The sequence below is a fragment of the Rhamphochromis sp. 'chilingali' genome (assembly GCF_963969265.1).
Source record: "Rhamphochromis sp. 'chilingali' genome assembly, chromosome: 14".
NCBI lineage: Eukaryota > Metazoa > Chordata > Actinopteri > Cichliformes > Cichlidae > Rhamphochromis > Rhamphochromis sp. 'chilingali'.
In genome coordinates this window covers 13,650,574-13,677,642 of record NC_137941.1, presented here as the reverse complement: position 1 = coordinate 13,677,642, position 27,069 = coordinate 13,650,574, and the positions used below count along the sequence as shown (strand labels likewise).

Genomic DNA, 27,069 nt, shown 5'->3' with positions numbered 1-27,069 from the left:
AGAGTTTAAGGTATTCATTGGGAGTGAGCAGGAGGGACAATATTAGAAACGAGTATTTCAGAGGGACAGCTCAGGTTCAGCAGGTTGAAGAAAAGTCAGAGAGGCAAGGCAGAACATGTGTAGAGAATGTGAATATATCGCACAAAAGATGTTGAATATAGAGCTGCCAGGCAGGAGGAAAACACAAAGACCAGAGAAAAGATTCATGGATGTTGTGAAAGAGGACTTACAGAGGCTCGGTGTGACAGGAAAGTAGTACACATAGGGTGAGATGGGGCAGATGATCCACAAGGAAGCAGCCGAAGGAAGAAATTAAAGAAGTTGGACTGTCACTCTAACAAAATAGGGAAGTTTAGATCATCCACTGTATATAAGATATTATCCATAGATATACCACAAAATAATGTTCAGTCTTAACATATTTATTGGTATTCATTTATCACTGTCCATTTCACACGTCCGATTCTCAAAAAAACAACAAAAACCCCTACGTCAGGGTTTACGTCATCACCGGTGCCCGTCGACCAATCCACTGTGGCAATGCGCTTTGCTCGCTTCCGTAAATATTTGGCGGGAGATGTAAGAAGTAAGACAGGAAGTTGTACTTGTTTTTGCTGTTTGATTAATAAAACAACAACAAAAGAGCAACACTCCTATTCTAAGAATGGATGAGCACAGTTCCGTGCAAACAGTGGACTGGAAGAAGACTAAGGAGGCGGCGGCAAACTTCCGACGGTTGCTACTTTGTTCCAAATGGTAAGTAAACGTTAAGTGCAGTACAGAGTGGCAAGCTAACCCTGCGTCGTCTACGAGTACTGGAAGTCAGGCTAAACTGGGTTTTTTATGTGTTTAGGTAGCAGCAAAAGTAACGAAGTGTTGTCTTACACTTAAAGTGGTACAAATATGTAAACATTTACAAATATGTAAATGTTAGTTTGGTATGTTTGTTTAGTCGAACAGTGGCCTGATGCTTATAGAGAAATGCAAAGCAACATGGAAGAAACTTAACCGTGCCCCTAGTCTTGTCCATTATCGTTATCTTTTCATTTGAAACCTCACTTTCAATTCATCCTTAATTAACACACGTGCGGCAATGCCATGAAATGTTGAAGACCTCTGTGCAGCAATGAGAAAACACCACGCAGCCTGCACTTCAACGATGAAAGCTTCCAAAATATAACCTGGTAAACAGTGCCATCACAATAAACCACAGATAATAAACCTGTAACTCGGGCACAGCAAATTACGGTATAGCGGCGATAACGCCTGCAGCACCTGCCAATGAACACTCTGGCATGTTTTGCTAAGCGATCTGGCGCCGAATAAGTGAGAGACAACAGCACAAAGCGTAGTAAAAACAGAGAGTGATGTGCTGCTTAAAATTGTATTTGACTGTGCTTGTAGCTGTGATGGAGTTCGGGTGATTATTTTTGCATATCGCAAGGTCCCGGACTGCCCCAGAGTGTAAGTTGCTAAACATCCAGGACTATGTGCTTTTGTTTTTATGATGGTAATGCACTTTGTGTTAAGGGTTTCAGGGTCTTGTAAAGTTCAGATTTTACACATTTGGCTCAAAAAGTATTGCAGCACCCTGTATTCCTAATAAGGCTATTGTAAAGGCACTTATGCAAATTTGCCTTACGTTTTTTTTAATCCCACTTTAAATTAATTTGTGGGTCTTGGGGGTATACAACCGTTGGCCAACTAACCTCTTTTTTTGTCTGTTTTGTTCTCTTTTTTTCCCCCCAGTTCAGATTTGATGAAGGAACCTGTTTGCTTAGGTTTATGTGAGCATATGCTGTGCAGGTAATGTATGAACTTAAGTGTATTCTAACCAATTAAACACCAATAGGACACCAATAGACAGCTTTAGCTAATAAGACTAATGGGTCAATTTCATTTGGTACACCTAAATGATTTTTAACACCTGCAGTATGTTTTGCCTTCATCACAGATTACAATGTGAGCATAGTCTTGCCTCCCCTCTCAGATACTATAGTGCTTTTCACACATTCACTGTAGCCTTGAAGTTTTAGACATCAGTTATTAGAGTTAGTGGAGAAAACACATATATCCAAAGCAGCTGGATTTTCCACATTTTAACCTGGCAGGTGCCCAATACAAAAACCTATGCGATGATGGTTTATGCCACTGTGCGAACAATGCAGGTAGTAGTCTGGTGCCTTTATTGCTAGTGAGTGGGCATAATGTGTTCCCTCCTTCATGCTAACACAAAAAGTATTTCAAGTAGTTTCAGTCCATCTCAAACAGGAATTTTTTTTTCTGTGTGGTAAATGTTGACAGTATCCCAACCTAATTCCCCTGAAATTGTCTGGAGCGGATGTGTGAAAGTGGCTACTGAGTGAATTAATGTCTGCATGCTTAAACAACAGCCCGAATTTTATTCTTCTTTTTATGACTGGATGTTCTTTAAAAGTGAAGGAATAACCATTCTGTAATTCTTCTTACTGAGCTGTAGTGTGGACTCCTAATATGGGGTATATTTATTCCTCAGGTCCTGTGCTGGGCCACGTGCAGGAGATGGCTGTGTGGTATGTCACAGCCCTGCCTGGGTGAAGGACATCCAAATCAACAGGCAGCTCAGCAGCATCATAGAACTCTTCTGTGGCTTAGAGTCCCTGCTCACTCCTATTAAAAATCCAGGTAGAGGGAAGCTATATATAAAAATATAGCAGGCTAGAAGCATAATTGACAATTTATCTTTCGAAATCCATGTGTTTTGGTTCGTTCGGTTCACCACGCTCATCCTTCCACACCCTCCTCTATCACTTGTTGACTGAAATGTTCAAACATTTTTCTCCACTAATCTGGTCTGTGATTGACAGGGTTAGTGGCTTGTTTCTTTGGTTTATTATATTTATTGCCCATCTGGCACCCACGTAATTGCACTAATTATGCAGTGCAATTATCCATGTTAGTGTTTATTTTGCAAGTAGATCTCAGCTTTGAAGAAGAATTTCAGAAGGGCTTTCAAAGCCATGTAGTTAATATGGGAACAAATCTACACGTTGTTGTCAGTGTTCACGAAAACAACTAAAGATGTAGAAAGCAAACGAGGTGCTCCAATACGTCTTTCATATGTTAGCATTATTATTTCACTACACCTAATAAGCTGTGCAGTTTCTGTTTATGAGGGATTTTTTTTCTATTTTTTTTTCTTTTGCTTTCTTGCGTTTTATTAGGATCCCATTAGCAGTAGCGTTAGTGTTTGCTATTTTACCTTGAGCCTTTTATTCATTAATATGTGTATGTTTATGTACTCGTATGTAACCACTGTAACACACTAAACGACCAGCCTTGAAATGCAACTAATACTGAAGTTCAATTAAAAGAAAGCATGGAAAAAAGGTCACCATCAAACCACCCCAAATTATACATTAAGAACAGTTCCTCAAAGATCGATGTTAAACTTTCAAGATTTCAGTATATAAATTATTCTTAATTAGCTTGAATAGTTCCATGTGATAATTTTTGTTAGCACTGTGTTTTCACATATATTTCTTTGTTTTTTTTTTTTCTTTTCATACTTCATTGTAGACTCATCTGTGGCTGAGATTCAGCCTGATGGCCCTGTACCTAAAAACAACAAGAAGAATTTTAAAATCTGGTTCAGTCCCCGCAGCCGCAAGGTACGCTGCACAGTCGAAAAGGCTGCAGAGATCACCGTACCGGACAACAGGTCTCCTGGAGAAACATCTGCAGCACAGCAAGACACCCTCACTGCTCAATGCCAGGACCTGTCAGTTTTCAATTTCACCTCGTCCTCCCAAGACTCCGGCTCCTCTTCTTCTCAAAGATGCAACGGTGAAACAAAAAACGACAGGAAGAAGAGGTCAACTAAGAAAAATGCTACCAGCAGGAATGTGCCGGTGCAAGGAGCCACCAGAACCACACGAAAACAGACGAAGCAAAATCTGAAGAAGAAAAGGTTGGAAGACATAAACCAGCAATGGGGCATCTCAGAAGAGGCTCATCTCTCTGAAAATGAGCAGGTGTGTGCTGATGGAGCAAGAAGGTCCAGTAAAAGGGTTTCATTCCTAAGCCCTGATGGGCCTCAGCCTGAGATGGCACAGCGGAGCACTGATAAACTCAGTCCTGCCAGGAGCACAGTGAGAGAGAGTCTCTCACAAGGCAGCGAGACTGTACTGAATTGCCAAACTGAACTTGTTCAACCCTTGCCGGAAAGTGCCTTTCAGCATGACCAGCTGTCTGCAGATGTACCCAAACCAAATGATAACCCCAAAAATCACAAGAACGTGTCTCCTTCCAAGCATTCCTCAAAAAGATCTAGGACCGAAGACAGAAACAGCACTTTGGACAACACTCCAAAAAGACCAAGACCTTCTCCAGGCAGAAGGGGGAGAAAATCATTGAGTCCGATCTCTCCAGTTGTGCTAAATCCTCCATCTCTGACTACCCCTAAGAGCACCAAAAAGTCCAGAAAAGAGGGCAGAGACAGCCCCTCTGTTCAAGCCAGCCCCTCCACAGAAAGTTACAGGAGATCTTCCTGTTTTAATGGTGCATCTGTTGGACGGTCCAGTCCAGGAAGCCCTGCAGTTATGAAGAGGAACCACAAGGGAGAGACCCTGCTTCATCTAGCTGCAATCAAGGTCATAAAGTGTTGGCATGATTCACTTTATTTACTCAATTTTCTGTTATATTCTAGGTGTGAAAATAACTGCAGGAGACTGCAAGAATAAAATCTGTGCACAGTGTTCCTAAAAAAAAATGAGATATTAAAATGGTAAACAATTATAATTTCACTCATTTTAGCTCAGTAATGCTGTTCTTGGGTTAGGACATTTTGCAGAAATAAAAATCATGAAAATTAGTGAGTGCAAGGAGCAAACCTGGCATTTCCTGTTTATTCTTTTTTCTTCTTTAAAAAAAAATTACAGATATATAATTAAATATTCTCCCTTACTGTGGAGTTGAGTATATTTGGCTGTATTAGATCAGGCAGCCATATTCCACTCTATTGAGACTAAACTGTCTTATAGTAATCCTTGTAAACATAGCTGTAATCCTTCCCTGGATCCCAGACAAAGCAATCAATGGCCCACTGTTGAGTGATTGATAAACCAGAGAGCTTTGGTTTACTGAGATCAGCTGCTGTGTTTAAAGGTTTGCATTTACAGGTCTGTAGTTCTGACCCCAGGTTTGTTATTATCTTTTGGTCTTTGCAGGGAGATGTAGAGGCTGTCAAGGATCTTCTGGATCAGGGGGCTGACCCCAATCTAAAAGATAATGCGGGGTGGACACCTCTGGTAGGTGATGAATTTGTTAGTCTCATTTGTTGTTACACTGTTTCTTCAGCAATGTAGCATTTGTTTACACACAATCGTGTTTTGTTTTTTTTAACTTATTTTGATGACAAATAATTGGCGTCACTACAGTGACTTTTTCCACATAGGTTTTCGTATAGACTTTAACTTTACTTCTATAATGTTTGCTACTTATTATTATTGTTATTAAAGCTAAATATTTGGATTTCTTCCTCCTTGGTTACTCATATTTCTACTATATGAATGTCCCTCTTTTGCTATCCCTATTTTCTGTTTGTTTTTAAAATGTAAGCATCTGCACTGTTTGTGTGACTGGCATAATAAGGGCCAGATTGACTAAGCAGGGCAAATTGGCACTAGTTTGCAATCAGAGAAAAGCACAGATAGGAGAGGAAATTTCAGATGGTGATGTTAAACAATGCATAAATTTATGATCAAAAGCACAGTGAGTTCATTATAATAATAATGATCGGAAGTCTACCAAGAGCAGTGCAAATTGGCATGCGGTCACAAACAAGCAGACCTGATAAGGTTACAAGTAATCTAGTAACAGCACAAGCATAGCTTGTTAATTGAATCAAACATAATACAAGAAAAGTTTTTAGCTTCTATGGATTTGTTTCTTTCAGGAAACACCAGCCCAGTGTAAGGAGAATGTGGTTGCAAAAGTCACAAACATGACAACAACCAGCCTCTGGAACAAAACTCTGATTAAGATTAAATAAGGGGGGAGGCACTTTTGCAGAAGTTTCATTTTTATTATTTTTTTTATGTCAAACTCTGAAATCTGGTGAAACATTGTGCAGTCACTAAATTGGAAATTTAAATATCATTAACCTGAAGATTTCTTTTGTTTTTAGTGTGCATATGAGATGAAGCTATGCGACACTTGAAAGTAAAGCCCTGCATGACTTCAGGAATAGGTCCAGCTTCCAAATGGCAGGGTGGCAGACCTTTTGTTGCTGCCAATATTGCATTAGTTCCTCTACCAGGGTTGACTTTTTCATCCTTCAAGATAGAGGAATATAGTTCTTTGAAAAGTAATATGTTCTGATGACACAAGGGGCTATTTTTGTGGTGGTACCTCCTCAGCAACAATCACAGGCATGTTATTTTATCAGTTTAACCTCAAGTTGCTGCCACATGATAAGCTGGAAACGCCTCGACAGCTGCTCGAGACTGAGTGTGTGTTTGCGTCTTTATTGCAGCACTTTATGTCAAGATGTTCCACTCAAACTTGAGTTTTCAATTTGAGTTTTGACAGTTCTCAGCTGATCATTCAAATTGCTACCAGTAAGCTTAATGCTAGAACTATTCAAATGTGTGTATTTGTATATATGTGGGAAGGTTGGTAGCTATAAGCCTTGATATGCTACAGCCACTATGACATTACCATTGTGTTTTTCCAAACCTCTGTTAGCACCATTGTAGTTTTTAACCTAGCCAATTGTAGAGCCAGAGCATTTCAGCTAGGGCTGGGCCATATTATACCGTTCACGGTAATACCGGTATAATGTTAGGCTACGATAGGAAAATGAAATATCGCGATAGAATATGAGTAAAACGCGCATGCGCAGTGCCTTTGTTTTCATACGCACATGGCCCGATTGTTGAGTGAAACAGATGAACCAGAATTGGTTTGTAAAAATGGTGCAACTTCAGTGATGTGGAACTGGTTTGGTGTTTGTCCGTCAGATACACGACAAAGCACATTTTTTTGCAGAACATGCAAGCGGCCGTCGGACTAAGATGCCCTTAAATCTGGGAGTAATCTGGGTCCTAAACTCCGTAAACTTCAGGTCAAACGAACACTGCAGCATCACTAAGAGTTAAAAACTGTCTAAATTCTTTCATCTTTAATAAAACGATCAGCATTGCTGCTTTACCAGGTGTAACTATGAAGTTTAACTTCCAGGCATCCATGAAAACAAAATGTATTACATTTAGCGGAAGTTAGCTCGCTAGTTTCGCTAGTTACCTAAGCATAATATTGCATGTTCTGACTGAGAGATTTCTGAAAAAAATCAAACGTACAGCTCTGCTATCACTTCCAACATAAATGAAGTTAGAAAACTAAACAGCAGTGATGTTTGTAAAGTTACTGAAGTTGGGCTAGCTGGTATATAATTATGTGCTACGTGATCGCTAGTGACACAGCTATGTTAGCATAACATAAACAGTGAAGCTGGAGGACGAACACTAACACTTTTCCACTTATAAAAGTTAACGTTAAGGTTCCTCATGGTTAGAGACAAATGCAATCGCATGGCAGGATGCTGTAAAAGGACCAATCTTCAGTCAGGAGAACAACTGAGATAATCCATCCACAATACGAGGTTAGTCATTAATATACTGCAACAACATGGGAATAGAGCCGCTGCCAGAGAATTCAACATTAATGAATCAATGGTACAGAAGTGGAGGAAGCAAGAAGAATGAGTTTAATAAAGTTTGATTTATCTGACTGCTTTGTTTCGCTTAATGTGCCTTATAATCCCGTGCACCTTATGGTCCGAAAAATACGTACTGCACACTGCAGTTTAATGTTGCAAAGCACCTCTTTTTAACTTCAGTGGATATTATACATGGTTATGCTCAGGATATGTCAGCCCATTTCTACTGGAAATGCCTTTTGGTTAAACTTTCAGCAAGGAATTTGCATTTGCACTGTTACATTTTTATAAAGCTTTAATGTACATAAAAACCAGCTTCATGTTTAAGTGAAAATAAATGATAGGTTGTCTTTTTGCGCTAGTAATGTTGTGGAGTTGTATTTTGTCTCGCATCAATTATATCGTCAGTTATATCGTTATCGCAAATTTTCAAATATATATCGTGATAAATATTTTTGGCCATATCGCCCTGCTCTAATTTCAGCTTGTTACATGTTTCTCTCTGTATTTGTGAAGTTTAGAACAAACAAAATGAAGCCAATTTCAGCATGCACTTTATGAATCCATGGATTTGGTTCCAAACTGGGTGTAAAATAAACATTTGTCCAGATGGCCAGTACTACAAAAAACTTGGAAGTGTCCCAGCAATACATGAAACAGTTGTCACAAATAAGAGGCATGTTTTCATTTCTAGTCCCTGATGATGATGATGATGATTAAAATGATGATAGATGAGGCATATTCTTCTTAATATTTGCTCATTCAGGTGGCAAATCATTTTTACAGTCATTGAGGAGAAATAACTGCACAGCCCTTGGCTTAATAGCTTAGACTACCTGACCCAAATAAAAATAAACTGGAACAAAAAGCCAGTTTCTTAATAAATGCATTAGCTGCTCAAGTTATTTAAAGCATAATGCTGTGTTTAATCACTCTGCAGTTGTTTGAGTGTGTCTTAATTGCATTTCTGGTGAAATTCTCAGGCTGAACTTTAACTTTGTCAAATTAATCCTTTGCAAAGGCGAAGACTTAAAAACAGACGAACATTAAGGCACCCATCTTCTTAATTTTAGAAAGCAGAAAACTGGGGCAGGACATATTTATGCATACTTCCCAGATGTTATTACTCAGCAAAACTTATTTCGTATCAGTTTTAAAAAATGCTTTATTACACTGTAAGATCTGAGGCATATTGTCAGATCGAAAAGAAGCAGTATAACTTTTGAGCTTTACTACTTTGTTTCAGCATGAAGCATGTAACCTGGGTCATCTGGCAGTTGTGGAACTACTGGTCTCAATGGGAGCCCTCTTGAACACGCCTGGGTATGAGAACGACTCCCCACTACACGATGCTGTCAGGAATGGACATTCATCTATTGTAAAGCTACTATTGCAGCTTGGCGCCTCACAGAACGTATTGTAAGTTGCTTTAAGTGTTTCACAATACTGCGTTTTCATTTGGGTGTCCATTGCTACATTGACTTTATTCTGTGCGACGTTGGTGTTTCGTAACAGTGTTTTAAGTTCTGACCTAAAGGCCCAGTGAAGAGCAGTGGAGCTCAAAATCTCACTTTTATTTAAGTGCCATGAATGAGTGGAAACTAAAGCCCCACAGTTGTGAGGGCTGTTTATTTTTTGTTGAATTCTTTTTCAGTGGCCCGAAGGTTTGACATGAAAACAAGAGTTTCTAGTCTTGTCTTCAAAGCCAAACTTTTAACCTAGTATTTAAACACATTTTGGCCACTTTTTAACTGCATTTACAACAAGATGGAAGTTCTTTTTTTAAACTCTTATTGGCAGCAGTGTCCTCTAGAGTAGTTGTGAAACTGTATGGCAGGTCCCTCCTAATGTATTGTAGAGCCAGTGCACAGTGTGTGTTACCTGTTGAAGGTATGTAATAAAATTAAGTTGAATTAATATTAAAATAAAAAAAATACACTGCTCTTAAAAAAGGAGCACTCAATTATCCATAGTATAACCTAAAGTTGGTTAAACTTCAGAGCAATTCATCTTAACTTCTTAATCAAGTTAGGAAGCATTAAGAGTGTGGAGATGTCATTGCAGTGGTGAATATTTAGATATTTTGCTGCCTGTAGCATCATCTGGCATGACCAGTTTGGCAGTGGATCAGTAATGCTCTGGGAAGGCATATCCTTGGTGAATGCCAGTTGAGTAGCACGGTCCTGGGTTGTGAGCACAGGTCCCACTAAAGGACGTCAGCACTTCATTCCATGTTTATGCAGTCTGTTTTTTGACAGTTTGGTCAGAAACATGTATAAAAGTAGCCAGCTGGAGGTTATTTTGCAGAACTGTGGCATTGCTCCTCATTTTCCTCATTGCACAAAGGAGCAGATACTCATATGACTGCTGATTTGTGCCTCACAGTAGTCTTTTCCAGCTCTCCTCATGTAATGGCCCAGATCTCCTCCATACATTTGAGAATATGCTGGCAGACACAGCAGACCTTCTTGGGATGGCTCATGTGGATGTGCCATCTTGAAGCAGGTAGAGTTCCTGTGCAACATGAATGGGCTGCAGGTACCATCTAATGCTACCACTAGTGAAAGAACACTAGCAAAAAGCAAAACTAGAGAAAAGTCAGTCAGGAGGGATAAGAGAAGAGCAATGATTTATGCCACAACCTGCAAAATCATTCCCTTTTTCCCTTCTCGCCTCTCCTGTGCATCCCTTGTTGTGTTCATTTGCACCAAAGCCGATCATATGATTAATGCATCCTAACTGGACAGAAGAAGTTGAACTAACTTTGTGTTAAACTGTGACAATTAAGTCTTTTTTTTTAAGCGTAAAAAACTTTTTGAGCAGTGTAGCTTGCTCAAGCGCTTGTGATGACATTCATTTTGCTAAAAGTGAACTACAGTCCTAATTTAATTGTTGATGATGACTAAAACAATTTAGGCAAATATTCTTTTCGATATGCTTTTTTTTTTTGTGTGTGTGTGTGAATGGATAAAGAAAAAAGTTAGAGAATCAATGCCTTTGACAAATTAAATCACAGCTATATAGTGTTCCTGGAAAGAGACGTTATCTTTTGATGATATGATCTCTTATTGGACACACACACACACACACACACACACACACACACACACACACACACACACACAACTGAAGCATAAATCTAAAAAGAAACAGAACATTTACACCAAGTTAATATTTACTGCATGCCTATTGTGTTTCCTGGCATTACATCATAGTGGTGTTTCTGTCCTACTGGACCACTGCTTTTTTTTTTTTTTTTCTCCCCCACTTCCTCAATAAATTTTCAAAGACTTGTTTCTCAGTCATCATACAAGACATTCAGCTTTTTGGGAGTTACATAGTACATAGGTGGACAGATGTAAAATTCAGTGCTGATTGTTTGTTAATCAGTTGATGCCATATGAGCTCTTCCGGCTTGTGGAAGTACATTGTCAATAATGAGGACGGGAACTGACTAATCCTTATGATGACTAATTAATCAGACTTGGTACTTTGATCAGATGATCAGCTCTTTTACAGTCTTATAATCAATGAATACCTATCATACTTTGTTTGTTTTTGTCTTTAGTTGTGTTTGTTTCATAACTTTGATTTACATTTGTTCTCTTTTGCCTTATTACTTGTCTGCAAGGAAAACGGGCAGGGATATTCTGTGAGGTTTTAGGTTTATTTTTTTGAATGTCAGTACAGATGTAATTGTTTTCAGGTCAACAAGCAGGTTACCACAATAACTGAAAGCACCCTCAGCATACTTGACTGTAATTCTAGGAACATTTAAAAGATCTGCACCTGATGACCGGAGAGGTGTGATTGGGTTATAAACAGTGAGCCATTCACAGATGTGCTGGGGGGCAAACCGTCGAAAGCTTTGTGAACTAATAAAAGGATTTTAAGAGTATTCCTTTATTGTACTGTGAGCCAGTGAAGTGAATTCAGTACTGGGGTAATATGGTCAATTTTCCTCTTACCTGGAAGGCCTCTGAGTAACCAACTGAATCATAAAGCCAGAATTAAAATGTCACGATTACCAGCGTCGTAGGCAGCTGTAAGATCAAGCAAGACTAAGAAAGAAACTGAGTCACTGTTAATCTACATGTCATTAACTTTAGTACGAGAGTTTCTGTGATCCCTGATTGGTTCTTTAAATAAAGACTGTAAGTTGAAAGGTTTTATTTAAGAGTTGGTTTTTTTTTTTTTTTATTAATATAATAGTTTACAACCTCAAGATGTTCGGACTTCTCGGACAGAGAAAATGCAAGCCTTCGTTCTACTGGTCTGATCTCTGTATTGCAATGTAATAAAATAGGCACTTCAGTGTGAAATAATAATGCAGGCCTACATTAGACGATAAGTGAATCCATGAAGCCATGTGGGCATTGGCATCCAGAAACTTATCAATATTCATTCCTATTCAGGATCCGAGATCAATATAGTTCCTGTCCTAGCTTCTCTTCCTTACCATGCAGAATCACACACATGCACAGAGGACACAAGCTAAGACATCTGCCAGTGCAGTCCCTAATGGACTGACTGGCACACAGCTCGGGGTTTAGAGGCACAGATCTTCGTTTTTCCTCCGTTGATGTTTGTGTGCAAGTAGAGCTTGAATGATTCAGCTGCATTTTGTTGTTGTTTAGTCACAGTTCTATAAATCACTTGGTGCCAGAGTCCACTTTATATCTAGCTCAACTTTTGATTAATCTGACTGAAGTCTGAAATACTGAAGGAAGTCTTAAAAGAGACAAACTATCAATTGAGTACCTTTTAATATATTTAAGCGATATCTGCTTTGTCACAACATGTATTTTCTGAGACCGCTTTAAAGTATGAGCTTCTAAATGTATACCAGGGCAGGACATCTGTAAACTTAAGAGGAGGCCTGAAGAATTTTGCTTAGCATACAATAAGCTTTTAGATTTCACTGTTTATGTTTAGGTCAATGCAGTGTGAAAATAAATTTGTACTAATGAGACATGGGCAACAAGGTACCCGATATATTTAAATTGACTAAGTCGTAATGACCACATTAAGCCGGAAGCACTGAATCCATACAGACATTAATTAACATCACCTGGAAGCCTTGTACTAACATGCCATTGGGTATAATTAAATACACAGGGGTACGACAAACTCGCAATGACATTCATCAAATGCTAGTAATTGGTCATTACATCACTCTTTGTCACTCTTTACACTTACTAGTATAGGACATAGTGTATATATATGTATGTGTGTGTGTGTGTGTGTATGTATGTATGTATCCATACAGTTTATATACTGACTTTTTTTGGTTTTATACAGATTTTAGTGATTTTAATATAGCTAAATTAAAGTTAATTAAAATTAATCATAACTCTAGGGATGTTGTTTAGATATTTTGCACTGAAATTATGATGCAGGTGCACAAGTATGATGATGATAGTATCGGCAAGCCAAAAACTGGTGGTTATAAAACATTAAGGACTACAGTAATACACCAATCAGAAAAGTCAGGAAGATGGCAAACAATGTAAAGAATGCAGGTCACAGTGTTCCAAAAATAGCTTTTCAGCCGTTTTAATGGAATGGAAGGTAATTCATCATTTTTGTTAGCCCTCAAGGAGACAGTCTGTTTTGGTGAGTTGACCTAAGTGTGAAAAGAAGCTTTGCTTGTTTACAAGAAGACCTCAGAGGGCACCTTTGACATGACAACTTCCAGTTAATGGATGTCATTTTCTTGCTCTTTGAAATGTACTCCATAATGCATACCGTCTTTTCAGTTGCATTCTCTTGTCATAACAAAGTGCATTGCTCCGATCCTGTTTTGGCTTTTATGCACTGGACTATCGTTTTTGTGCAGTCACAAAGTTTGAAATATTGTTAGCAGTTTGAAGAAGGGTGTAGCTAAAAGCATCAAAAGAACTCTTAAAGCTGTACTCAACATTATTTGTGATTATGGTTTGGTGTTAATGAAGGGCATTTGCAAAAAATAAAATAAAATCACAGTGCGGTACTTTTAAAAAGTTAAGTGAAAGTGTTTGGGAAGTCTAACATAGCAGTGTTGGCTGTAAGGTGATCAGAACAAATTTCAAAAGATGGAAATTTAACTAATTGTCTTTGATTTGAAGAAAAAATACTGCCTCTTCATTTCACTCTTCATACTTGCTGCTAATGTGATTTTGGGCAGAAATGGTTTAAACTGTATAGAAACTGTAGATACCAAGTAAGGCAACAGTCTTTTAAGGTTTATATCAAGAAGTAAATGGGTTAAAAAGCTTTTATCAGTGTTTGTGTTGTTTTAACAAAGTGGAGTTAGGAATGAAAAATGTATTTGGTAGAAAGGCTCAGAATGTCAGGGATGAACCATTTGTAGCATGCAACACATTTTATGTAATGAGCGCATAACTGAAATCTGCTTGCTGTGGTCAAAAAGATCCACTATAACTTAAAACTTTCTAGGATAACCTACCACTATACCTGTGACTATATTAGATAGTCACAGGTATAGTGGACGCCTACTAGAACCACCCTCACCTTCCACCCACTTGTGTGCTTGAGCAGAGGCCTGTGGAAGAGTATTTGTGACTTTACCTCCTTCTCTACTTTTTGTTTTATTTGTAGATATTCTTCTCACGTGCTGCTGCTTAAACCAGCTTGTGTGTGTGCGTATGTTTAAGTGTCAGGGACATTTTATGTTTGTTTGTATTTGTGTGCATATGGAGCTGGGGGTATGAATCCAAATGAAATATTTTATGGACCAGTGGACCTATTAATTGTCCCCCAGGTGTTATCTTTGCTGACGCCTAATCTTTTAGAGACGACCTGCTGGGCTTGGTTCTTCTTTGTCTCCTTTCCTCCTCCTGTGCCTTTCGTGATTCCTTTCTCCGCCCCCCTTTTCATCAAGGTGACCCAAGTCTTGTTTCATGCAGATTTCCTCAAACGTAAAGACGCATACTTTAAAGCTGTCCGCTTTGTAACCAAGGGAGGCTGTTTCATCGTCTTTGAGTCTCTGCACATAATAGTGCTTTTTGAGATGCAAAGCCTCCATTAGACACGCTGTTCTAGAAGGTTACCATGTATCAAAATTAAAACACATTCAGTATGCAGCCTTTTGATATTAATTGCTTTGCATTTAGTGAGTGTTATGATGTGACCTATGCTTGAAGTATAGGACAGACTTCAGCTTAACCTTATATCGAACTGTTACGCACTAGCGAGTGATTGACACACACTGTTGCACAGAGTTCACAGAGCAAGCAGGATGTGGCATTGCCAATTTTTTTTTTTTTTTTTTTTTTTTTTTTTTTTTTTTTTTAGCAAATATTTGAAACTGAATTTGCACAGATTGGGACTAAATGATGAAATGGGGCGATGATCTGATTTGAAAACATGATCTCCTTAAAAACTTAAACTAAAACAAGTATTAAAAGGATCCTTTCAAAGGTACGACACTGTGGATGGAGCCTTCAGAGCAGGTTCCCAAGACTCTAGAGCTCCTGGCTAAGGAAGTGCAGCCAGCTGAGTCTGAATCATTTTTATAATAATATGTGTTTACAATATTGCATGTAATATATATTCTTGGGCTGTTTTTTGTTTCCTAATGGAAATTTACTAGTGCATTGCTCATTCAAAATGTGACTGTAAAGGTATATCATGACTTACAGCTTACTCAAGATGAGCTTATACAAACAACATGACTGATTAAAGTGCAAGCTGAACCACTCATCCAAATGACTTCAGACTCAGCACTTCACTTCCTTGGATCCCGAGCAATGTTCCTGTGAAAAACAACGGTCTATTTAATGCTTGCACTGATCCATCATGACTAAATAACCCACAAGAGATGCAGGATTACACAGCAAAATATCTTGTTGTTGGTGGTGTTTCCTGGGATTTAGATTTTGTGTGTTGACATATTTTTCAGTGTTAATGTGTCTGACCTTCCTGGTGGTCACCAGATGGTCTGCAGCACTGCAAGTGAATAAATATATAAGTGTGTGCATATTGTTAGATACTTACACCTTTTATCTTTGTTCCTCTTCATAGAAATCTGTATGGAAAGCGGCCTGCAGATTATGCAGCGAGTCTGGAGATGCTGGAGATTTTCCAAGAAGCCTCAGAAGGAACTCAATATGCAAATGCTCGTATATCTCATAGCCCCTCAGCCAGTCTCTCCGTGGTATGTCGCCATGATGTGAATAGCCCTTTTTGCCTTGAAATGATCAACTCTGGAGCCGAGTTATTATAATGACTATGTTTACTCATATTGCTTAGAATGTTTTTGATTCATCTTCATTTCAGTTAGTTTCCACAGTGGTTTTCTCATTTCAGTTTAGTTTTTATCAGTGTTAGTTGAAATTTGTCTGTATTATGTAATGGTTGGTGATTGTCAGGGTCAAGATTTAAGAAGTTCAGAACAATACAAAAATGGAACATGGCAATGACCAGTGCCTCCTGAAGCTGGCTGTGTTGATTAATTGAACAAAATTAACAGATACTAAAGGCAGAGATATTTCCAGTCATTTTTTTCTGGAAACTTATCTTTTTCCTACAGTTGGTTTTCATTTTCAGATTAGATTTAGTGAACCATAATACATATTCTTGCATTAAAAGCCTCAAAACCTCTAAATTTCTGCTTGTTGTAGGTAAATGACTGTGTGAGGAGGGAACAAACCATAGTGCTTTTGTCCAGCAAGCTCTCGCCAGCTGAACGGCATCAACTGGTCAAACTGGGACAGCTACTGGGAGGGAGGATGGCTGACACATTTTCTGGCTCAGGTATTGTTTGTTTGTACTCCAGGGGATCAACGTTCCAGTCCAAGCCCCTTACAATACTAGCTGCATGACTGCTTTCAGCGTTATTGGTGATGGGCTCTTAACAGCATCATGAATTAAATGCAACTGCCAGCGAACTGCTTGTACAGAAGCTTGTTTAACTGCCAAGCACTTCTACGTGCAGTCAAAATATATATCTGAAGGATAAATTCCAGGCTGAACCTCCTGAGTTATTCAGTAACTAAAAGGTTGTCTCTTGGCCTCATCCAAACATTTACTAAAGATTACATAATGCGGCTACTTCATCAACCTTAGAGATGGTTCACAATCCCAAATGGTCCTTTTGCTACTGAGCCAAGCTTCATAGGCTTTACTGTCTAACACAAATCCATTTTATTGTAAAAGCCAACGTCAGGTGCTTGAGCATTAACACTCGTGAAGGTTCAACAGTAACTAACAAACACTTTTAGAGCTGTATACATCATTGTGATACAGCAGCTCCTTCACTGCTGCATAGTTTATAGCTGAAAGAACACAAGAGAACAAAAGTAATTGAAATCATTCCTCATAAAATGTTTGGAGGTACTGTCAGAGTGATGAATACTCACTAATGAAAAACACAAGTGTGTCTCACGATTCTCCCTCATCTGGCCTGAGGGCTGAGAGTAGGAGCTTCCAATGAACATTTCTCACATTTTGAACTGAAGCCTGCAAATCCACCAAATTCATGGTCAATGCACAATGTAAAAAGGTTTCACCCTGGAGATATAATTATGTTCATTTTGAATTTTTCAACTGTGCTTAATTGTTGATTGAAGAGGCAATAAGCTTGTATTTAATTTTTAATTAACCATAATTATGTGTCCCTTTCTTTTACACAATAAACTATAGAGGTGGGAATCACCATACAACTCACGATACGATATTATCACAATACTTAACGCACCATACGATATTATTGCAATTTTTTACAATATTTTGCGATATTCAGATTCTGTACATAAAGGTAAACTTTATCAATATTCATTTTATCTAATATCAAAGTCTCACACTCAGTCTCTCATTTCAGTCAGTTTTATTGTTGACAAACTGAACGGTTTGTATTACAGTCTAGTCCAATTTAACTGAATGCAACCATCTGGTACAATTATAGCTATTCTGAACTATGCAATTTATGAAAACTATGCAGCCCATTCAGCAACTGAAGAATTTGAAAGTAAATTAAAACAAAATATAATTTTACATTAAATAAAAAAAGTTTTAAACTTAATAAAAATAAAATATGTCTTAAATTAAAATAAGTAAACTGTCATGTTTATTGCTGTCAAAAAAAAAGTTAAACACATTTGGACAGTGAAGGAATGTCAGCATTCTTGCTCAGAAAAAGGAGCTGATCAACATGCTCTGAAGTCAGAGCATGTTCCAGTCCACGAAAAAATTGTTTGTAACAAAATATCGATTTCTGCTGTCCCTGTATCGATACATTATTAGCAAACAAAATATCACGATACTACACAGTATCGATTTTTTCCCCCACCCCTAATAAACTAACACTTGGCCTATTGTGTTGCCATGAAGTGTTTGACAGGTTTTCAGTAAGCTTACTTTTCACCCACTCAAAGTAAGGGACATTAGGGAAGTGTTGGGCAGTGACTAACCTGGAATAAAAACTATTTCATCCAGTTGGGTTTGCGTTGCTAAATCAAAATCACAGATTTTTTTTCCTTTAATGCATAATTACATTGGTTTACCCTTTTACAAATGATTTCATAAAAGATTCACATGTAAATGGCTCTGTCTCATAAAATGCATAACATGCCTACATGTAGTATAAAATTTATTGTATAATCTATAATACTGTTTGGGTAGGAAATGCTGGAAGGCAAAGTGGAAAAACACACTGTCAAAAAGAAAGTGGAGAGGGGACAGATGTTAATAATTGTTCACATTTTCAGATATTTTTTCCCTTAAAGGTAGTGCTGAACTCATGAAAACTGACATAATAAATGTGTCAAAAAAGCAAAAAAACAAAAAGTTTAGAGATAAACTTGAGCTGAGATGAAAAACACTATACTGTTTAAGATAAACTCTCTGTAGTTATATTTTGTTTGTCTCTTTAGATGTGTCAAAAAATCCGTCAAAAATATTCGCTTATTTTTTATTTTTTAGACCTATTATAGACAGGGATTGGATTATTAAAGTGTTTTTTGTTTGTTTGTTTGTTGTTTTTTTTTTTTTTTGTTGTTTTTTTAACCAATGGACCAATATGCAAAAACAGAATGGTCAGCTTAGAATTTGGCACAAACAAAAGCTGTGGTGCAGCATACAATGCTACTACTGCACATTCACCTAATGTGTATATAATAGATAATGTTCTTTCTTTCTCTCACCCCCTCGAGGAGTGTGTCAGGTTACATTTCACTGTGTGTTATACTTGTATAACTATGCATTTGACGAATAAAGAACCTTGTACCTTAAAAAATAACCGGACCATGCAGAGAGTGAGATTCACTGCACAGATAAAACCAACATAATCTTGTTCTAAATTGATTGGAAGAGTAAAGTATGGAGAGAGAAAATGAGAGCTTGTGATCTGAAGCGTAATGTGTTATCTGTCAAACATGGTGGAAGCTGTGTTATGTCATGGACATAATGGATATATAAACATGTATGAAAGGCCGAATTGACAAACATTTAGAATTTCACTATTGCAAAGCCCCCGAATTAAACGACACACTGACTGCATCCTTTCAGATACATTGGTGCAAAATTACCAAAATTTGTGTCACAGGCAAAATGTGGACCTGTATGGACTGGTGTGTGTCTGTTTTCTTTTTCCAGTGAGTCACATTGTGGTACCGGAAGGGCAAATGCCCACCACCTACTCCACCCTCATGGGTCTTCTTGCTGGCTGCTGGATTGTTAGATACAAATGTAAGTACAGAGAAGGCTGTAAACTTTAACAGTCTTTAATTCCTTAATTCACATTAATTCATTTAATGTGTAAGTGTCACTGTTGGAAAATGTATCCAGAATTGTGAATTAAATATTTTTAGATTTACTGATGTCATGACTCTGTATAAAACATAAATGAATAAATTGTTCTGTGATCTTCTAGCTCCGACAGCTCTAATAGCATTAGAATTTAATATGTTGAAAAGTCTTGGACATTTAGAGTAGTATCATTATAATTTAGCAAAAGCAATGTAATTACAGTTACTAAATCTGTCCTGTTATATATTGCTTTTAATAAAGTTCAGTATTGACTGGGCTTCTTGCCCAAAAATAGAAAGAACTTTAATTTGCTACTATCACGTGTTTCCTCACATGCTGCACCGTTACATTTGTACATTGTAAGTTTTGTTTGCAATATACTTAAATACCTTTCATCCAGAAGTAAGTGCCAGATGGCTATTTGTGCTGAGTGGCAAAATTACATGTAAATATTTCTATACCGTACCTGATAAATATATATATATATACATTTGTCACAGAAAAGTCATTAAAGTCTTTCAGAGAGTTTCTAGATATAGAAACAGTATTTCCATTTACATAGAAGTTATGTTTCTTGTAGTTGCTCAGCTTAGTCATTTATCTCCCAAAAGTACAGCACAAATGTTGGTAGCACGGCCTCTGCTTACCTTACAAGACAGCAGAAATACTGAGGTTGCTGATTGCAAGGGAATCCATTCTAATCGGCTTTAACCTATAAGCCTGCAGCAGTAAGGTCACTGCTACAAGCATGATTCATCTAGTCACCTGCTGAGTATTTTTTTTTAATTGCCTGCCCTTTCTTAACATTTCCAAGGAAGACTTCCCAGATGCTTCTACAGAGAAAAAAACAAAACAAAACAATTTGAGATAACAGATTAGCCTCCTGCTCAGTCCCACAGAACATTTTAACAGCCGTCTTTGTTTCAAACAGTGGGCTGTTTGTGATTTTCCATAGGAGTGTTTTAGATAATATTTTTATGCGGCTACATTAAGGGACATGTAAACCATTAAAATTGCTGATGTGTTACTTGGTGCTACAATATTATGGTGTTAATTTCTCTCATTTTGGAACCTTTTAAGTGAATTATTCTGTTTTGGGGTTTTTTGGGAAAAGTCCAAATAAAATATACAGGATTTTTTTTCATGCACAACATCCGGTCTCTATGGGAAGATTTAAAGAACATTTAGCAACAAGCAGTTTTCATATCAGATTGTTTGTGCCTGTTGCTCTGTGTGCACACAACTCCTTATGTCTGACGGCCAAGTGAAGTAGGTGGGAATCAATATCACAAGGCCAAATATGACTAGTGATAAAAAGTTGGTCAACTCTTTTGCCTTTTTACCAAGATAAATACCTTGCAAAAAATTTCCTAATCTTGGCTAGTCTCTCTGGTATCCTTGGACCAAGTCAGCAAGCATATGTTCAGAGACAATCAGCTTCACAGGAAGCAGAAAGACTTGCAGTCAAAGAGTTTTCTGGCACCTTGGCATGCCCTTGACTGTTGTATGTGTGGGAATGTGTGAGTGTTACAGTACAGTGCCGTGCATTCCTGTTTCTGTCTCTGCCAGTAAACCAGTTCAACGTTGAATGTGTGTAGTTGTGTCACTGTAACATTTTGAGTGTTTGGACCATATTTATCCCCCCCTCCCCTTTTCTTTTCTCCACGCGGGCTGAGCACTTGACACTTCTTGTCTCCCTTGTGACAGTCACTGTGGCATCCTATCTGTTTCTTTTCCTTGTGTATGTGAGCACACACAAGGAGCTGCATTTTCACTGTCACCTGACTTTGTATGCCATACCTGTCCGCTAAGCCGAGCCCCGGCTTACTTCTTTATCAGACTTGTTTCAGTGCATTGCATTTTGATTGAAATGCACAGTCTCTGTGTGCCTAACAAGGTTATATTCCAACTAAAAGCCTTTTATTAGGGTTTCACTTAAAACTAAAAGACATGTTCAGAACAGTTGAAATGGTTTTGACCAGCATGGGGGAAACACACTAATGTTTTTGCTAGAGTAAAATGAGACTATTATTTACCTCAATCTAATCTCAATTAGCTCGCTTGTAAACCTTTTTTTTAAATCTTGCATCTACCAGCTGTGTCTGGCAACCTATAGCTAGAAAATGTCCACTTATTGTTTTTGTTTTTTCATCTTATGTGTTTAAACATTAACATTATAACATTTTTCCATTGCGTATTTAATGAAGACATTTCAATGCACAGTCCCTAGTCATAGGAAGACTAAGAGTTCACCTATACATAAGTGACTGCATTTACACAGAAAAGCTAAACTAATAAAGCACATGCAGTTTTACTTTTCTTAACGTTACTGAATGCTCTAAGCAATCAGTGCAGCCTGAAAAAAGTACAACTCTCATTGCAGGTCTCAGAAAACTTCTTGGGGTCAGCTTTTCTACTTAAAGATATGAGATTGGAAGTGTAGGATGCAGAGTTGCCTGTTAGTGTCAATAAAAGCCTACAAAGTCTGGTTGCTTACAGTCTGTTCTCAAGAAAGACTGGTTGGCAGGTCATTCTTTGATCACAAGAACTTTTACAGAAGTTAGATAGGTGCACAAAACTAGCATAGGCCACAAGAGCATTTCTGTAGGTACTGGTGTTCATCATAACGATAAATTACATAACAATGGAGGAAATTCAGGACTTGTGCTATTTTTTCCTAGGAGTTGATGTCAGATGTGGAGGCGTTTCTGAAGAGGAGAAATTTTCAATTTTGATTAGTATGGCTTCATACTGACTTTTGGTATAATGACCATGAGTGCAATGTTGTATCCTGTCTCACTCCTAAAGCGTCTGTATTGGCCTTTAGAACTTCTTATCCATTCGAAATGCCAATACAATTCTTCTTGTCTCATTATAAGAGGACAAGTTTTCGTCAGCTTTTGTCTTTATAATGAGATCGCAGTAACAGTTTGGTCTCACGGTTAGTCAAGAGGGCTGGTTCATCTTACTGCTCACTCAGTAAGGATGGGGATTGAGATGTTTTATGCTCTCTTTCGGAGTATGATTAACAAATATGCTAATGACTCTAAGAAACTAAGTGCTATCGTCCAGAGAGAGATTAACCCCTGTATTTCTGCCCAACTCTTTAGCGGGGTCCTCCTGAAAGAAGTCTGTAATTAAGGGGGGTGAAGAAATGTTACTACTCCTCACCCCTTGTAATGGTGCTGTCACGGTGTACACACACTGATCTGTTCCTGTCATCTTACTCACATATTTGGAAGGTGGAATGTTTGTAAGAGAGAACTTGAGGCAAAGTGTTGCGTATATACCTTGCAAATGTGTCTGTGGAATAGTTTGCATCTCTAACAGTTAGAAGCGTAATGAGAAAACTCAGTGTGTTTGTAATGAAAAACGTTATTCGAGCCAATGCGTATGCTCAGGTGTATTTCCTATCTTCCCACCCCGCCACAGCAAAGTGTCATATTTCCAACCTAATCTAGCTTTAATGTTTAGATATGCCACTTATAAACTGTGGATTTGGGGTTTCTTTTAATATATCCCAAAAATAATGCTCAGTAATAGAACACTTACTGAGAACAGCAGCAGTTTGATCTGTGACATCTTCAGAAGCATTTTTATCTGTGACAGTGAGGGGTCATTAAAATGTGCATGTTTTGTGTTTTTTCCCTCCCCCTTTATCTGCCTTTACTTTTAAAAAGTTTTCTGCCTTTTTAAGATTTTCTTCCTAAGGATTTTTAACAAAAGCTATATCTCTAACACAAAAAATGCCTGGATGCTGACTGTCACACGGTTTTATTTTGACTCCGTAAAACCTCAAGAGACAGAAAGAGATGACGCTCGAATTCTGCTTAATACTTTAAACGGGGGTTGCATCATTAACTCCATCATGCTGTGGGCATCTTTCTCTGTCAACAACGGCAGCTATGCCAATACATGAAATCTTCCAACTTGTGATAAAACAGACTGTCATCCTTGGTGTGCAACACAGCCTTGTCACATTCCCTCAAAGTCAACATAATTAGCTGTAGCTTTAATTTTCTTTGTTCTCTCTCTTTGATGCCAGGGGTGGAGGCATGTCTCCAGGCGGGGAAGTGGGTGCCTGAAGCTGAGCATGAAGCAGGAGAAGGCCCCCAGCGAAGTCGCATCAACAGATGCAGCTTGGTAAGCGAGAAGCACAAAAACAAAGATATGAAATTGATGAATACGCGTTGTTTAAGCTCTCTCTCCTTGGGAAAAATTTGTTTTTCCAGGCAGTGGCATATGGTGATAGTTGATTGTTTTGTTTTTTTTTTTTTGTTTTTTTTGTATAAATCTGTTTTCTGTCGTGAATCATAACATATTTGCTTATTTTAGACACAAATCAATATAAATATAATTAAATTTTTAATCTCTTCAATTCAAATTAGTCTTAATTAAGCTAAGTATTCAAAATTTTTTGTTCTCTCACCCACATGTTTGATTTTGCAGCCAACCGTTTCTGAAAGACAGCAGCTTACCACAAAGCCAAAATTACACTGACATTGTTTCTAACACAACATGAATGACTTACAGTGGCCAAGTCTGTCATGACCTCAGTTTAAAGAAGATATTTTGGCAGGGCTTGAAAATAGCTTTCCCCAACCAATCAGCATGAAACCCGATGGAGCTTGTGCTGTTTTTAGAGAATGGGGGCACTGCATTGTCAAAGCTAATACTGGCAAAAGACTCTTTAGAAGCTGCATTTGCTTCTAAAGGTGCTTTAGTCTGCTTTGTTCAGATTCATTTGTGCAAAAACAAAATTCTATGCACTGTGTATGTACCTGATAAAGTGTTTACCTGTTACCTTGAGGAATTCTCAAGGTATTTTCAGCATGTTCTGGTCATAACCACAAGGAGACACATGTTCCCCCACTCTTTTATAACTCTTTTCTTTTTTCTTTTCCCCCCTCTGATGCAAAATAAATGTTCATTCTTGAAAAACGGTAAAAACCATCAATCAAAATCCTAAATAAAGGACATGCAGAAGCAAAAGTAAAACCCTGCCAACGTATAATAAAGTAATCTTTCTACTCTAAAGACCTGAGAGTGCTAATTTACAACGCAAAACAGCTGAGTTCCTTGATGCTGTGAATAGAACAGTCTCCAGTGGCCTAATTCACTGCTGCTTTAAACCGTAATGCCAAGTGGTTCAGAGCTTGTCTGGAGAACAGTGCTTATAAAAATGTCTTCTGCCGCTGCAGCAAAGAACACAAAGCATCCACACAGGCGCTTGCCTAGATTTAGTAGCAAAGACAATTATTTACCATTTATCTTCACCATAAACAAAAGAGAAGACTTTACTCATTCTGCCACTAAGCTCGTTTGTTTTCAATTTTTAATGAAGGATGATAATAGAGACGTTTTCTCAGCAAGACAGTTTTAGTTTGGATGAGCCTTGGACTCTTCAAGGGATGAGGCGGTCTTCAAAGTTTTCACTAATGTCTGTTCCCGTCGTATTTCACAGCTTCCACCACTGTTCGATGGATGTTTCTTCTTCCTTCTTGGCTCTTTTAAGACGCCTACCAAAGATGAGCTCACAAAACTACTCCGGGAGGGAGGAGCTCAGCTACTGAACCGGCAACCCAAGCCAGACAGTGATGTGACTCAAACTGTGAATGCCACAGCCTATCATGCCCTGCCAGGGTCCGACCAGGCCCTTTGCACACATTACATCATCTATGACCCTCAAGCCCCTCACAAGCCGTCAGTAGTGAGACGAGGCAAGGTGTGGTCAGCTCCCACCACCTGGGTCATCAATTGCATCACTGCCTTCAGCCTCCTCCCTGTACCAGACCCTGAACTATTGGTCTAAATTTGTTAAATAATTATGTTTGCACTAAACAACTTACCCATAAGTATGTCCATAATGTGTATGTATGTCTTGTTGTTGTTGTTGTTGTTGTTGTTGTTTAATCTATGCAGATTTAGTGGACATAGTGAGTCATATACAGATTAATAAAACAATAATGTTGCTAATTTTAATGGTCCATACTTACAATGTAAAAATAAAGTACAAATCTGTCTAGAGATAGATGGATAGATATAGATTGTTTTTTCACAAGTCTGAGAATCTGACTTATATACAGTATGATTGAACTTTACAATAGAAGATTTGACACTAATTGATGCAAAAAAAGTGAGGAAACAAAGTTGTGTTGCACACAAATAAAAAAAATAAAAAAATAAAAAGGGAGGGAAAGAGGTTATATTAGAAAACATGGACATAGCCATTTTAACATAACTGTTTTTCTTTGTTTGCTTTTTGATGTAATTAACAGTTATTGCTGGTTATAATGCTGTATTTAAAAAAACAAAAAACAAAAACTCTTGAAATTTTGTTATTAAAAGTTGTTGATGAAATTATTTCTTTCCTTTATCCAAGTGGCAAGCATTATTTACCAGCATTTAAAAGATAAAAAGCTTGGGAGCTGTATATATGAATCAAACAGAGTCTGGATTTACAGATTGGGGTCAGTGATACAGCCTCAAAGTCAATATTTCAAGGAAATGTTCCATTGACCTACTGTCACTGATGACAGACTACCTGATCTGGAGTATGAATCTATTCCTGAAATGAGTAGACAGCACTGTAGTCCAATTGTATACACAGCATAAGTCAAATGTAAGCACAAAAGTAGACTAGGTACAGGTATTATCCCTGGAGATTTAAAGTAAAAGTGTAAAATAACTGATTTATACTTTAGTTTAACAGAAAATGAAACAAATCTGTAACACCTGAAGGCCCCTAAAATTGAAATTAAAAGTATAAGTTTCTATCTGGGACTTATCTTCAGGTCAAGCTTAACTAGTTGCTTGAAGCATGTAACTAATAAACACATCAGTAATTTCCATCTACATTTGGCTTTTCTTGTCATATGGAGTGAGTGCTCCAGTGATGCTTGGTCAACTCATTTGTTTACATTCGGGTCACACATCACCGGCTGCTTGTATCTCCTCCTCATGTGTCTTCACTGTGTTTTTGCCTCAGGTTATAAAACAAGTTTGTTGTTTTCACCTTTAGCAGGAACATTTTACTTACATATTTTGCAAAGTACTGTTCTTTGTTCAGTCATCAAACACCATCTAACCCCACTCTCAGACACTATATTGCTAAAAGTATTCCCTCACCCATCCAAATCATTGCATTCAGGTGTTCCAATGACTTCCATGGCCACAGGTGTATAAAATCAAGCACCCCAGCATGCATACTGCTTCTAAGAACATTTGTGAAAGAATGGGTCACTCCCATGAGCTCAGTTAATTCCAGTGTGGTACCGTGATAGGATGCCACCTGTGCAACAAGTCCAGTGGTGAAATTTCCTCACTTCTAAATATTCCACAGTCAACTGTTAGTGGTATTCTAGCAAAGCAGAAGTCACTGAGAATGGCGGAATCTTGAAGTGATGGGCTACGTAAAGTCATGGAGTGAGGTCAGCAGATGCTGAGCTGCATAGTGTGTGCAGAGGTCACCAACTTTCTGCAGAGTCGATCGCTACAAACCTCCAAACGTCATGTGCCCTTCAGATTAACTCAAGAACAGTTTACAGAGAGCTTCATCGAATGGGTTTCCATGGCCAAGCAGCTGAATCCAAGCCTTACATCTCTAAGTGCAATGTAAAGCA

At 38.1% G+C, this 27,069-nt stretch overlaps 1 protein-coding gene across 1 annotated transcript; it reads left to right on the top strand.

Moving 5' to 3' along the window:
• The first annotated feature begins 558 nt into the window (after nucleotides 1–558).
• On the top strand, nucleotides 559–25,807 carry bard1 (BRCA1 associated RING domain 1). The gene is made up of 11 exons (XM_080903235.1): nucleotides 559–756; nucleotides 1,750–1,806; nucleotides 2,516–2,664; nucleotides 3,559–4,631; nucleotides 5,208–5,288; nucleotides 8,946–9,118; nucleotides 15,725–15,857; nucleotides 16,324–16,456; nucleotides 19,295–19,387; nucleotides 23,493–23,590; nucleotides 24,912–25,807. Exons 1-11 carry the CDS (start codon nucleotides 665–667, stop codon nucleotides 25,257–25,259), a joined length of 2,430 nt encoding a protein of 809 aa, XP_080759361.1. The 5' UTR covers nucleotides 559–664; the 3' UTR covers nucleotides 25,260–25,807.
• Nucleotides 25,808–27,069: the final 1,262 nt, after the last annotated feature.